At 35.2% G+C, this 13,234-nt stretch overlaps 1 protein-coding gene across 1 annotated transcript; it reads left to right on the top strand.

Moving 5' to 3' along the window:
• The first annotated feature begins 158 nt into the window (after window positions 1–158).
• On the top strand, window positions 159–9,550 carry LOC149773740 (CD63 antigen-like). Its single transcript, XM_089946044.1, has 8 exons — window positions 159–359; window positions 829–921; window positions 2,068–2,331; window positions 3,434–3,508; window positions 3,995–4,102; window positions 6,358–6,555; window positions 7,035–7,121; window positions 8,080–9,550. The coding sequence occupies exons 2-8, from the start codon at window positions 862–864 to the stop codon at window positions 8,254–8,256; spliced, it is 969 nt and encodes a 322-aa protein (XP_089802170.1). The 5' UTR covers window positions 159–359; window positions 829–861; the 3' UTR covers window positions 8,257–9,550.
• The last annotated feature ends 3,684 nt before the right edge of the window (window positions 9,551–13,234 follow it).

The following is a 13,234-nucleotide window of genomic DNA, read 5'->3' as shown; positions in this document are numbered from 1 at the left end:
ATTCCGGTATAATGTATAAATCTAGAAGAACTATGTTTGTTGTATATACAATAGCACCTAAATTATCTGATTTCAGGCAACACGTCTAAACATTTATTAACGTCCTTGATAACGTCTAATTGGTCTCACTGAAGTGCGATTTTCCTCTTTTGTGTACTCGGGGTCTTAAAGTAATGGCTGTTTCAACCCAATAAAGCGATTGGTACACACTGCCTGTATGTGTCTGCTATGAAAACTACTTACATTCCTTTCCCCGACATTTAAGAGGAGGTTACGAGTCGGGGTAGCAGTCAAGGCATACTAAGATACGCCATTTTGGAAATAAGAAGTGAATGTAACCAACTTATTCGCCATTGCAGGTAATTTTCAATCACACATCCGAGTTTGAACTTCGATTTTTAAAAAAATATACCTTACATTTCGCACTTAAATAAAACACACATTCTATTTTTATGTTCTAAGCCATCAAAGAATATTATTTCTTTATTGGAATTTCAGCGTGATATAGTTTATTCTATCGATGAAAGAATCTTGAAAACAAATAAAGCATGACACACATTTATTTATATACTTTATAGACAATATGATATATTTCTAACTCAATGGACGAAAATAAGTATTTATGTAAATATGGTTTACATCAGTCATACTTATAAATATGTGTCGTCGCCATATTTTGGAAGTATCTATAAAAACGTGCATTAATATATTTTATTTTGTCTCAAGAGTATTGTTGTTTACGATGACATAGATTTAATACATGTTTGTTTTTGTTTCTCATAAGAGTTGATGCCTGCATTTTAAAAGTAATTTGGTATTTCAATTCAGGTTCATATCGACCAAACCTAGCAACTGAGAAAAATGGGGTGTTTTGAATCGTGTGGCAGGGTGATCATAGTCATTTTCAACATAGTATTCTTAGTAAGTTCCATTATGATTATTTGCCTACATGTCAGTCCTTATCACTCTATCCGCCACGTCTCTCTCTCTCTCTCTCTCTCTCTCTCTCTCTGATAGAAAAAAAAAGAGAAAGAAAAAAAGGAAATTGATATTGCAAGCAACAATGTTTGTATATAAAAGAATAAAGTCTAACATTTACATTCCACCAAAGATATGGCTTCCAACACGTAAAATAAACATTTCGAAAAAGAAGACTTTTTAGAAGCACTTCTGATACGTACATTGACAGGTTTCATTTGAGGCAAATATCTTTCGCTTCTTGGTTTTCGTGGAATTTTAAACGTTACAGTCTTTCTATAGGACACAATCTCAATGTCATGTTCTCGTTTTCTTTGCATTACACGCTCTTTTCTAATCAAGAATGCCAGTTAAAATACTCATTTTCACTTTAATTAATTCTGGTCATCATTGTAACTATTCTTCTGCAAGTTAATTTCATAATTGGCTTCCAGGAAGGAACTGGCCTTAATTTTACATCAGGTTTGAAGAAAGTTTATTTACGTCATAGGCGGACATGTATTTTCCTGCCTGGTCTATGACCAGGGCATTAAACTATATGGGAATGTATCTATTAAGTTAGGAGAATGGCAATTTGACCAGTAAATTTGGAACTAGAAACTATACACAGAAAACGTCCCGCGAAGATCGGCGCGTTGTTTGTGATAAATGACCTTGTAAAACACAAAATCGTAAGATTGCTGACGCAGCCACTGCTACTTCCTGAGGAAAGTGGTAAACTATTTCATATTATCACCAAAGCAGGCGATACAAAAGAAAAAAAACAAACAAACGGTGAAACGGTTAGATATACATATAGATGCTATACATATATGCATGCAATGTCCAAGAATTAATATGTACTTTAGAGTCATCATATTTTACCTTCGGTTTCCTTGAATGAAATAAAATATTTTTTGGTTGTAATAATTGGAATCTTATGTTTTTGCTGATTTCAATTTAACATTATGAACAGAGTTTGAACAATTTCATATTTTCTTTAGCCGTTTAGAGCAAGATATTTAAATTATTTTTCATAACACTGTTCTATACATTAAGAGTGTAGTATAGGATCATCTATAATTGTCTTTCCATTAACATTCTACATAGATAATTGGACTGGCCTTCCTCGCTGGCGGGCTACTCGTCAAGTTTGGCTCCAGTTTGTACAAGGGTACGCTCGAGTCGGTGGAGAAAAGCATTGAACAATCGATCTCGGCCACGGGAGGCGGTACCGTGGATGTAAATCTGGATTTGGGGTCAATAACTGAACCTGTGGCCTACTCCTTAATAGGAGTTGGCGTCTTCGTTGTGCTGATTTGCTTTTTTGGGTGTTGTGGAGCATGCTACAAAATCAAATTCCTTCTGATATTGGTAGGCTTTCAATGAGTGTCAACTACATCAATTCATTTTTCAATCAATATTTAAATTTAGTCCTCAAATTCTGATAGATTGCACACAATATTAATTTTAAAAAAACAACGTTACCGTCTGTTTTTATTATAGGTCTGCTAAACTACTCACAGACTTTGTGACAGCACAATTTGGATTTTTATAAATAGGGAACTGGCTCTGACGTCACCTGTTGTAATAGGCAGAGTGACATCAGAGACTAACGATTCAGTGACGAAAGTAAAGAAATTACACCTGTAACGAAATGTGTTGAGTATCTTTACACGCATGGGTCTGACTGCCAAACGAATCAATCACATACCTGAGTATGGCTTGATGTCCGTTGTTTCCCCTATAGCCGTTGTCAGCTGAAGGGTTCTTAAGCATGCAAATACTACTAAAGCTACTTTGTCTCTAACTGCCCAATGACCACACGGTACTAACATAATTTTACACTTGTATCGTTTTTGTTTTCTTGTTTCACGTATGACTCGGCTCAAACACCTAGCACAAAGAACTACTCCTATCTCAAATTACTAATCGGGTATATCTAAAATTATCTAGAGAATTCCAAATGTTAAAACACTGAGGGTCCACTTTATTTAATTAATCCACTATCTCATGTATACTGTACATTATAACGTCTACTCCTAGAAATCGGCTCGTGTTGAGAAATACCTTCCCAACACCGACCATCTGCAATAAAAACATATCACTAAAATCTGTGAATAGCAAATGCCCCCTGAGTTTATTATTACACAGGTGTTCTTAAATACAACCCTCCCCCCCCCCCCCAAGAAATAAAAATTGTTGTAGCCCATCGTATGAAAGGGATGCTATATTTACATTTAACTGATAGGTATTCTTAAAACCGGATAGAGAAACAGCAAGGCAATCGCATTCATTACAGTGAAGCAAAAAAAAAAAAAACAAAAAAAAAAAACTGGACGCTTTGTGGCGTATATTCGATATCAGCTCTACACATGCCACATTAAGTCACAAAATAACTTATGAAGTAATTTCTATCTCAAAAACTTGAAAATACAAACTTTGAACATTCATTGATGTTGGTATTATTTTCCAGTATATCACGCTTGCAATCCTAATCGTGGTGGGAGAAATTGTGGCGGTGACATTATTTTTGGGATTTCCGTCTGTTGTAAGTATAAGTATTGAAGACGTAACTTTACATTTAGTTTATGTTTTGTCTTAACAAAAATTAACAACAACTCTTTCCCGTTCAATTGAAATTATAGCACAGTGATACATATATAGGCAAAACTCTCTTGTTGCATATGGAAACACGTATAGCTGTCTGAGAATAGAATAAATGTAAAGATGGTGATGATGTGTGAAAAAATAAAATGGAAATAACTTGGCTACATGAATATCCATCTGTTGCTGACGTATAGTAGAAAATACGTTGCATTACTCTGTATTTATGTGGTTTTATTCGATATATTGCCTGTTGGAAAAATAATCTAAGTAGTTACATCCCAGGTCATTGGTTGTGAAAGCCATGATTTATGCTAAGTCATCTCTCTCTCTCTCTCTCTCTCTCTCTCTCTCTCTCTCTCAATTAACATGATTGGTTTTATGTTCTCATTTACTTGTGGATTAGCCTGACATTCTTAACATATTTTAGATCAAGACACCTATTGCCAGCAGCTTAAAGTCGGGGATCCAGTCTGACTTCCAAGATCTAACAGGAACGAACCTAGTTTCTCAAGCTTGGAACCTAGCCATGCAACAGGTATATAAGATTTATATATTATAACAAGTATATGTTTGATATGTTACAACAGGTTTAATATTTTTATATGTTACAAAATTCACGAAGAAAGTAAAGAGAAACATCAAGTGTCTGATTTCTAAACTAAACCACTCGCTTCCTTTACTACTCTTCCACCTCCACGTCCTTTTCTGTTCATTTTAATAGATGCGGTCACCGTCTACTTATCATTGTACAAACATTTTGTTTTGCGCAATTCTTAACTCATGGATCTTTAGATCGTTCCTTCTGATTCGCATCATATAGCCATCATTGTGTTAACGTGCCCTTAAATTCTAAATTATAAATAGCCATGTTGTGATGGTAGTGTCCTTGTTATCTTCTTTCCATCGATCAACGCTAGTAGCCATATTATGAGGAACGATCATGCAATGCCGGATTAAGGCCGTCCAGGGCTCTAAACACTGGAAATATTATGGTGCCCCCAACAAATGTAAAACTCGAAAAAAAAAAAAGCCCTACCCCTCAACAATAATAAAAGCTAAACAGGTGGGGAAGTATCAGTGGTGCCATCATTCCAAATCAAAATTTTAGTACATGCAACAACAACAAATAATCTGAATTTTGTCTGATGTCTCTTTTTGGGCCTGATGCCCTAAGCACTTGCTTAGTGTGCCAAATAAGTAAGATGGCACTGCCATGCATGCAGTTACTTTTCTAATTTATTATTACTATTGCAGTATTTTCAGTTTACAAACAAAATTACAAAAAGATAAAATAAAGATGTAACTGCATGGAGAAACTGTACACCACTGTTTTTGATACAATATATACGGAAAACATAATAGCCGCCCTCCCATAATCACATCTTTTTATCATGCAAACATACTCTGCATAAAACGGTCAAGGGTTGTTCGAAAATGTACATTTCATTCTTTCAAGTTGGTTTCAAAAATTTCTGCTTTTTGTTTTCACTTGTGCAGCAAAACAGTCTAACAATCCTTACGAACCCGCCATGTCATTTACGATAAAAAAGCAACGGGAAAAATAGTACAAAAATTCACTATTGTACGTAACGAGGTCATGTACAGTTATTCCAAATTATTTCTCATTTGCCACTTTATCTCGTACAACACAGCTCTTTAAAAAGTAAATTTACATTACAGTATTTACAGATATTGAGGACCATTTCAAGTACACTGAAATTAAATGTTTACTCAAACGATATTAGGAAATATTGGTAGGTAGGTATATATGTAGGTACGCCTTAACTCCAACATTTGTGAAGACAGGTACTTCATATCAATATGCAATGTCGTTTAGTTCATTCTAGCACAGTCCTGACATTAAGATGCCAATTACATGTGGATTTTTAAAAACAAAATGCATTCTATAAAATAAGAAAGATTTGAGTAGTCACTATCATCAAAATAAACGCAAACACAGGGTCATCCAAAATAAAGGATAACAGTGTGTGTGTGTGTGTGTGTGTGTGTGTGTGTGTGTGTGTGTGTTAAAAACCAAAGTTTTCTCTGGTGATACCTTTTCAAAACGCCTCTTCAATGATTTTACTTCAAACAAATAGTTCTGATGAAGTACACTCTACCAGAACGCGCACGTGTGTGTGTGTGTGTGTGTGTGTGTGTGTGTGTGTGTGTGTGTGTGTGTTTTGTCTTTATTTTACTCTGTAAATTAAAAAGCAATAACATCAATTTTAGAAGATTTAAAAAGTAATGTAGTAGGAACATTGCTTCGTACTATGACTTTCCTCATGTAAAGCTTTCTTGTTAACTAATTAGTTAAATGAAAATATTATGTTTCTTGATAAAGATGTATATTCACTGACATAATCTGTGGACACTGATATAATGTGTGTACACTCACATAATGTATTTGACCATAACAAATACCACTGAATACGGAGCAGCTAATGTTTGGTCCGGTGTTTAACTGCACATCTATACAAGCATATTATATGGCGTGTCCTTGGTTTTGTGTTTATCTATACAGCTAAGCAATTAAGTTACAAGGGGTGACCTTGGAAAATGCACCTTATTCCAATTTCTTTGGCACTAAATACTTGTGCAGCTGCACCGCAAAACACCAAAACCAGGAAGTTAGCCTCTCCATTGCTGTCGCCGCTAGCAATACGCCCATTATTGTTAACCTTTGATGCAGACGATAGTACAATACCTATATATATATATATATATATATATATATATATATATATATATATATATATATATATATATATATATAAAATCTTCATACAGTTCAAATGTTGTGGAGCAAAGGACTACAGCGACTTCACTGGAGCTTCAAAATGGAACACCGCCAAATATAATACTGGTTCCTGCACCTGCATACTAACGACTCCACTGGCCTGTTGTATGACACTACCATCCGGCAGTGATTCGGCGTCACTTTCTTGTGCAGTCACTCCAACAACGAGCAATAACTACCTTAACACGGTAAATCTCTATCAATCTGTCTATTTGCCTGTCTCGCTCTCTCCTTAACATCCACAACTAAAGAAATATCTAAAGATAATATTTATTTAAAGTAAATGCTAGGACCTATTAAATTTATAGTTAATTTTGTAATAAATTATTCTTGTATGATAACAATCTCAAAAACTGTTTTATACACTTTTAAAGTTTCATTGTGACATGTATCTCTGCCTACACATTACACGTTTACGTCCTTCATTACATAAACCATCAAATGTATTGACCACCATTGTGTTGTTTAGAAACTTAATATTACATCAAATGACCCTTTTGAAAAAAGACTTGACATTTGTACAGAATGGAAAATCAAAGTACCACCCACCCATCCAAACAACAGAAAAAATAAAAAATAAAATAAAAAGTAAATAAATAAATAATTTTATTCCAAATTTTAACAGCTGTGTTGATCTGCTATATATTACACGTTGTGTTTATTTTAGGGTTGCGTTGACAAAGTTTGGAACGACTACATCATTAGCAACAAGATCGCTGTCAGCGTTGCAGTTTCAGTACTTGCCCTGTTTCAGGTATCTACAAAATTAAAAATCTAAAATTGTATTATCTTTAGGAAAATTTGATGATTAGAAACTGTTTTCGTGAGTTTTTATTAATAATGAGAACTTGTCGCTCGCAAATTCGTTGACCTTATGACCTTGTTTAATATTGCTTCATCTCGCGCCCGTCAAAATTCATTAATTCTTCTTTCTCTCCAGACCTTATCTACGAAATTAAATACTGTATGATAAACTGAAGCTTGAATGAGTAATTATTAAACTGTATGAAACTGGAGGAATAATGTCTTGCGTGTGACCGCCAAAGCTTGCCCATGCTGGAACTTATTCAGCTTGTTTCATAAATTCAGAATTAAATTATCACATCACTAGTGTATTATTAGACTAATAAATCTATATAATAAATAGAGGATTTCAAATGGGTAATGTTTACGAAACTACTAAATAATTTCCAGCTATTGTTCGTCAAGACTCCGGATTTATTCTACTAGTATCATAAATTAAAACTTCATCATTATTCATTTGAGATTCTTTTTATCACATTATTTTTGTTTAGAATGGAAATAAATAAAAAAGAACACATCAATGTTGGCAGTTTATACTGGTTCGGAAAGTGCAACTTTAATTTCTTCCGTGTGAAAAATAGTCCTAGACGCAAGCTGAAGCAGTATGGAATAATTTGTTAACAACATTGTTTAGAAGCATACTTCTTAATAAAGTGAACATGCCTTTTAAAGCAATAGAGCATTTGTCTCATTAGGATAATAGTTCAAAACTGGACCGCCAATGAAAATTTATGGGTGTTGTTACATAGTTCACTTGGTTAGATCAGCTTGTTGAAACGCCATATAGATTAATTTTTATAATTCTGTTTAGAACGTTTCTAGCGACAGTTATGTTGTTACCAAAATGGACATTCACCACCATATTATTATTATTATTATTATTATTGTTGTTGTTGTTGTTGTTGCAGGTTTTTCTCGTAGTGTTTGCTTTCGTCATTTGTTGTAAGGTTGGAGGAGAAAAAAAGAAAAAGAACGCAGTCAGTCCAAACAGTGCGAATTTCAACGAAGCCAAAACAGAGAGTACGAATTCCAGTTGGCATTGGAATGGTCGTCTGAAGAACAAGGTACATCCGAGGAGATTTTAGACTTTTTACTGACATTAACGATTTAATGCAACCTCACTACACTCCTGACATTTGGAGTGAAGGTGTCAGTATTTTCTTAAAATCTGTGACCTTTGTTTTTATTTTTAAACTACATGTAATTGAAAATAAATGAATTTAGTATCTGTCTAGTATGTATGTATGTATGTATGTATGTATGTATGTATGTATGTATGTATGTATGTATGTATGTATCTTGTTGTGGGGTTTAACGCCATTTTTCAACACACGACAGGCTGTACATGGCGGCCAGTATTAATGGTGGAGGAAGAACCGGGGTAAACCCCGGAAAGAACCACCGACCCACGAGAAGCTTATGGCAAGCTTTCTCACATACCCACTTTGAGTATGTATGTATGTATGTATTTATGTATGTATGTATGTATGTATGTATGTATGTATGTATGTATGTATGTATGTATGCAATTTAATACCGCTGGCTATATAACTGATCTATCCCACCAAACCGCCAATCCTGTCTGCTATCACCCATTAAACATCACAGAAGATAGTTTTAAATATTTGAATAGGTCCTCAAGTGTTCCACAAGGTCTGTTTATTTTGGACTGGTAAATACTAGTGTCTGATTTCAAAAAGGTAGAGGGACGGGGATATAGCTTTTTTCTGTTGTTGCTCTTGATGCTCACATCTTTCTATTTCTGACTGTTTAACTCGAAATGATGAGCTTGACGACCCCTTTTGGATTAGCCACTTTGATAGGACACTTTATTAGCGTGACTCAACCCCTTTTGGATTAGCCACTTTGATAGGACACCTTATGTGCTTGACAACCCCTTCCCAATTAGTCACTCTGATAGGACACCTTTTGAGCATTATCAGTAGATAACGAAAATATAAATATTTCGACGCGAATATAAAATTGTTGAGAACAGTAATTACTTTCAGGTCATTGTTTTGGTTCTAAGTTGGGTTAAAAAAAAATGAACGCGTTTCTCTTGTATAGCGATAAACATTTTAATGAATGGCGGATTGCGCGTGTACGCGTGTGATGGAGAGAGATATAACCAAATCAATTCATTTGTTCAAAATGTATTTTAACTTTTGTTGACGAATGTAAATACACGCAGCCCATCTATTAATATAAAAAGTTTATCATGGAGATAGGTATGTACCTTGATATTTACGGCTATTGTCGTAACGTTTCTGAAAGAAATCATGTTTCAGGCTTTATATCTCTGTTAAGTTTCCAAAGATTGTATAGTTGGAATAAAATATTTGCACTAAATTTCCACTCGTTTTCTGTAATACGAGTCTTCATGAGAGTTTTAGTTATTTACTTAAAAATTGCTTCTCTATCGCTTTCTTTCTTCTCTCGTTTTCTCTCTCTCTCTCTCTCTCTCTCTCTCTCTCTCTCTCTCTCCATCCGCATATCTTAAATATTTTTCTCTAAAATGAAAATAAACATAATGCCTAAATCAAGCAAATTCAGGACTATACTGATAATATTTCATCCCATTCTAGCAGTATACAACAAAGAGCTCCTTAATGGCTTCGATAGCGAGTCCTCTTGGTAGACCGGACAAAGTGATCAGTCAACCGTTCTGAACCTGCGAAATATGCCTTTATCTCGACAATAATACAGTCTCAATTATTTTTTTTCAAACGAGAAATAGATTATATGAAAAACGACAAAACATGTTTGATCTTGATCAAAATAAGTTTCTTACAAAGTGTGTCTTTGTGTTACATTTATAGTATATATTTGCAAGTGTCTACGTAGGACCATGCTTCATTTGTGTGATTAGGAGAAAAAACAGGTATTCTACATTCATAAGCCTTGCAAAAAGGTGCGATCCTATAAATACCATACTTTGACATTCTCTATCCTGAGTTATAAGATAAAATAAGTCTATACTTAGCAATGTGGGTGTGAAAATCTTTGACACTCCTTGTCGCATTGTCACAAATGGAACTAAAATATTTGCGCGTAAAGAAAGCATATGTATGTATTGAAGATGAAATATCTACTTGCCGAAATATGGATTTTTTATATATTTATTACAATTCCTGTGGAAAGTAAGTCCTTCCAGATGCAATGCAACTCTAACGATTACATCTTTCAGAAAGTGTGTGTATGTATGTATATATATATATATATATATATATATATATATATATATATATATATATATACACACACACACACATACACACACAGTGTAAAGAGTGAGATAGAGAGAGAACACAAACTCGTAAACTCGTATGAGCCTGAAATCTACAGGTAGGTTAGTGTTGTACAACCTTTAAGCCAGGGCCTTCCCACCAATGGTATGGTCAGTGTGAGAAGATGATCGTTGTTGTTGTTGTTGTATGGTTTAACGCCATTTTTCAGCACACGATAGGCTATACATGGAGGCCAGTATTAATGGTGGAGGAAGAACCCGGGAAAACCCCGGAAAGAACGATCGACCCACGAGAAGCTACTGGCAAGCTTTATCACATACCCACATTAGCCGAATCCGAGACTCGAACCCACGCAGACAGAAGTGAGATGGCATTGATCCGTAACGGAGGGCGCTTTAGACCACTCAGCCACTCGGGGCGAAGATGATCGTAAGCACCTATAAAATCCTTTTTCTAGATAGAACAAAAACGCACTATCCAGTACGCATAATTGACTTCCCTGCACATCCATGGGCAGTCCTCAAAGAGCCATCTTCGGTCACCTATTGAGACCAATCCCTCTCCTTGTACGTGCCCAGCTGCACATGAATCAAAGCACGGAAGCAGGAACATTCAGATGTAAAGGCAGATACACTAATGCCTCATATTACTACAATGAGGAATTCATCAACAGGAGTTGATTTCAATATCAATAAAAAAAGTTCGATCTGCCATTAAAAACGTTGTTTTTTATTTCCAAACGTTAAATATGTGTGCAAAGTAGTGTCAAAATGGACGTTTACAGCCCCACCTAACCTAGCACTAAGCCCAACATAAAAACCTCTTAGATTCCCCATGACTTTTTCTGATGTGTGGGGGAGGGCTTACCTTAGTCAACGTGAAAACCTACTGAACAAAGTTAAAAGTGATTCCAAAGACAGATATTAAACGGGAATGAATAATTGTTTAAATTATACCAGCACTAACGACTTCAGAAGGCCGTATCAAAACCCAACATTCCTTTTCGACTGTGGAATTTATTTATTAGTGCTGGTTTAATTTGTTAAAAAAGAAATAACACATTGGATGATCCACAACATGTTTTAGTCCACCAACCACTACATCACTTGCATTAACATGTATTTGAAATAACTGACTCACGTTTTGAGCTGAAAGAACTGGTGCACGTTTAAGCATAGCTTTTAATTTGTCAAAAGATTCCCGACACTTGTCAGATCAATGAAATTTGGAGTACTTATTCAACAAATGTGTCAGAGGTTCGGAAATTGTGGAGAAATTTGAACAAAATTTCCGACTATATCCAGTCATACCTCAAAAATGGCATCAGTTGGGTTTTACTAATAGGTCCTAGGAATTCAGTGATAAAATTTGCCTTAACTTCTTTAGGTTTAACTAGACCCTGTGCAACAATATGGCTTAAAAAATAACAAAAGCACGACAAAACTCACTTTTATCTCAGTGATGTCAAATATGCATCACGGAATTGATCAAAGAATATTCAACGGTTTTCAAATGATTTTTCTGTGTGTTATTGTAGATTATGACGTCGTGGATATATGCGTCATATTTATCTGGAACAGATGTAGTAATATTCATTAAACTCCGGAATGTTGATGGAGAATTTTTCATACCAAACGGAATCACTTTAAGTCCATCTTGATTTGCAAATAACAATTTTTCTTTTGCCCTCTCTCCGTGCGTTGAATTTTCCAGAATCCATTCAAAATTTTAAACTTCGTGATATATTTTACATTTCCAGCTCTGTCAATGCAATAGTCGATTCTTAGCATTTGAAATGTATCTGTTTTGGTGACTGTTGATATTTCAAAAGTTAGTTCATATACATGATTTATTATCTGGTTTCGGCACAAGAATACACTGTGAACTCCAGTATTTTTACTTGTTTCTATTACAACTTTCTCCAGTAAATACTGAACGTCTTAAATTAAATATTCCTGCTTGAGAGGACTCATCCCATAAAGATGCTGTTTCACGAATTAGATTCTATAAATTATTTGTTCGTGTTAGAACATCTGGAAACTAGTGTCCATATTCACATGATATCTGTTTTAGTGCACTCTTTTATTGCGAATGTAGATGTGAAAGTTTCTGGTCCAGATTGGTTATTATTTCTGAATTCCGGAGATTGTTTAAGCTAAAACCACTGCAGCAAGTTTGTATTCCATAGTTTATATTTCACGGTGACAGTATTAACTGAAGTCTATTATGGCCAAGCAAGCGTTGTAGCACATTAATTTACTCGCGCCAAATATGATATCCAGTGGATGGTTTGTTGAATCTGACGCCAACGAAGTTCCCCAGGTTGACGTATTGTTCTCACACATGATCCGGTACGCGGACGCACATACAAATGTGCACTAACCATCGTAGATTTTTCTAGCTACAAGGAAGCCGACGTCCAAAACTACAGCAAGTTTCGCAAACGTGGTCAAACGCATCAATGCACGTGGAATGCCACCAAGTGCAAATGGATCCAAGCAAAGAATTGCTCGGAGTCTTTGTCACATTGTTAGCGAAACACTTTGCAGGGGTTCATAGTGGACTGTTGGCGTATATCGCAATCACGACATTGTTGAACGATTCAACCGTTGACTTGCAGAACATTTTTTGGGGCATCATAACGCGCATGAATTATTTTATTCGTGATCAATTTCGCGTGTGGGTAACGAGAAATAGTTCAGTTATAATAGTATTGTATAATGAAGGTATAGTGTACAATTGTATTAAGACTCGCTGATGTAATTCGGCATAATACTTTCGCCCACAAAGTGGCTTTATCTGTGTCAGACTCAGT

Source organism: Sinohyriopsis cumingii, unplaced genomic scaffold, assembly GCF_028554795.1.
Source record: "Sinohyriopsis cumingii isolate HCF-2022 unplaced genomic scaffold, ASM2855479v2 utg000615l, whole genome shotgun sequence".
Lineage (NCBI taxonomy): Eukaryota > Metazoa > Mollusca > Bivalvia > Unionida > Unionidae > Sinohyriopsis > Sinohyriopsis cumingii.
The sequence above is the reverse complement of the archived record's forward strand: the minus strand, read 5'-3'. Positions and strand labels throughout refer to the sequence as shown.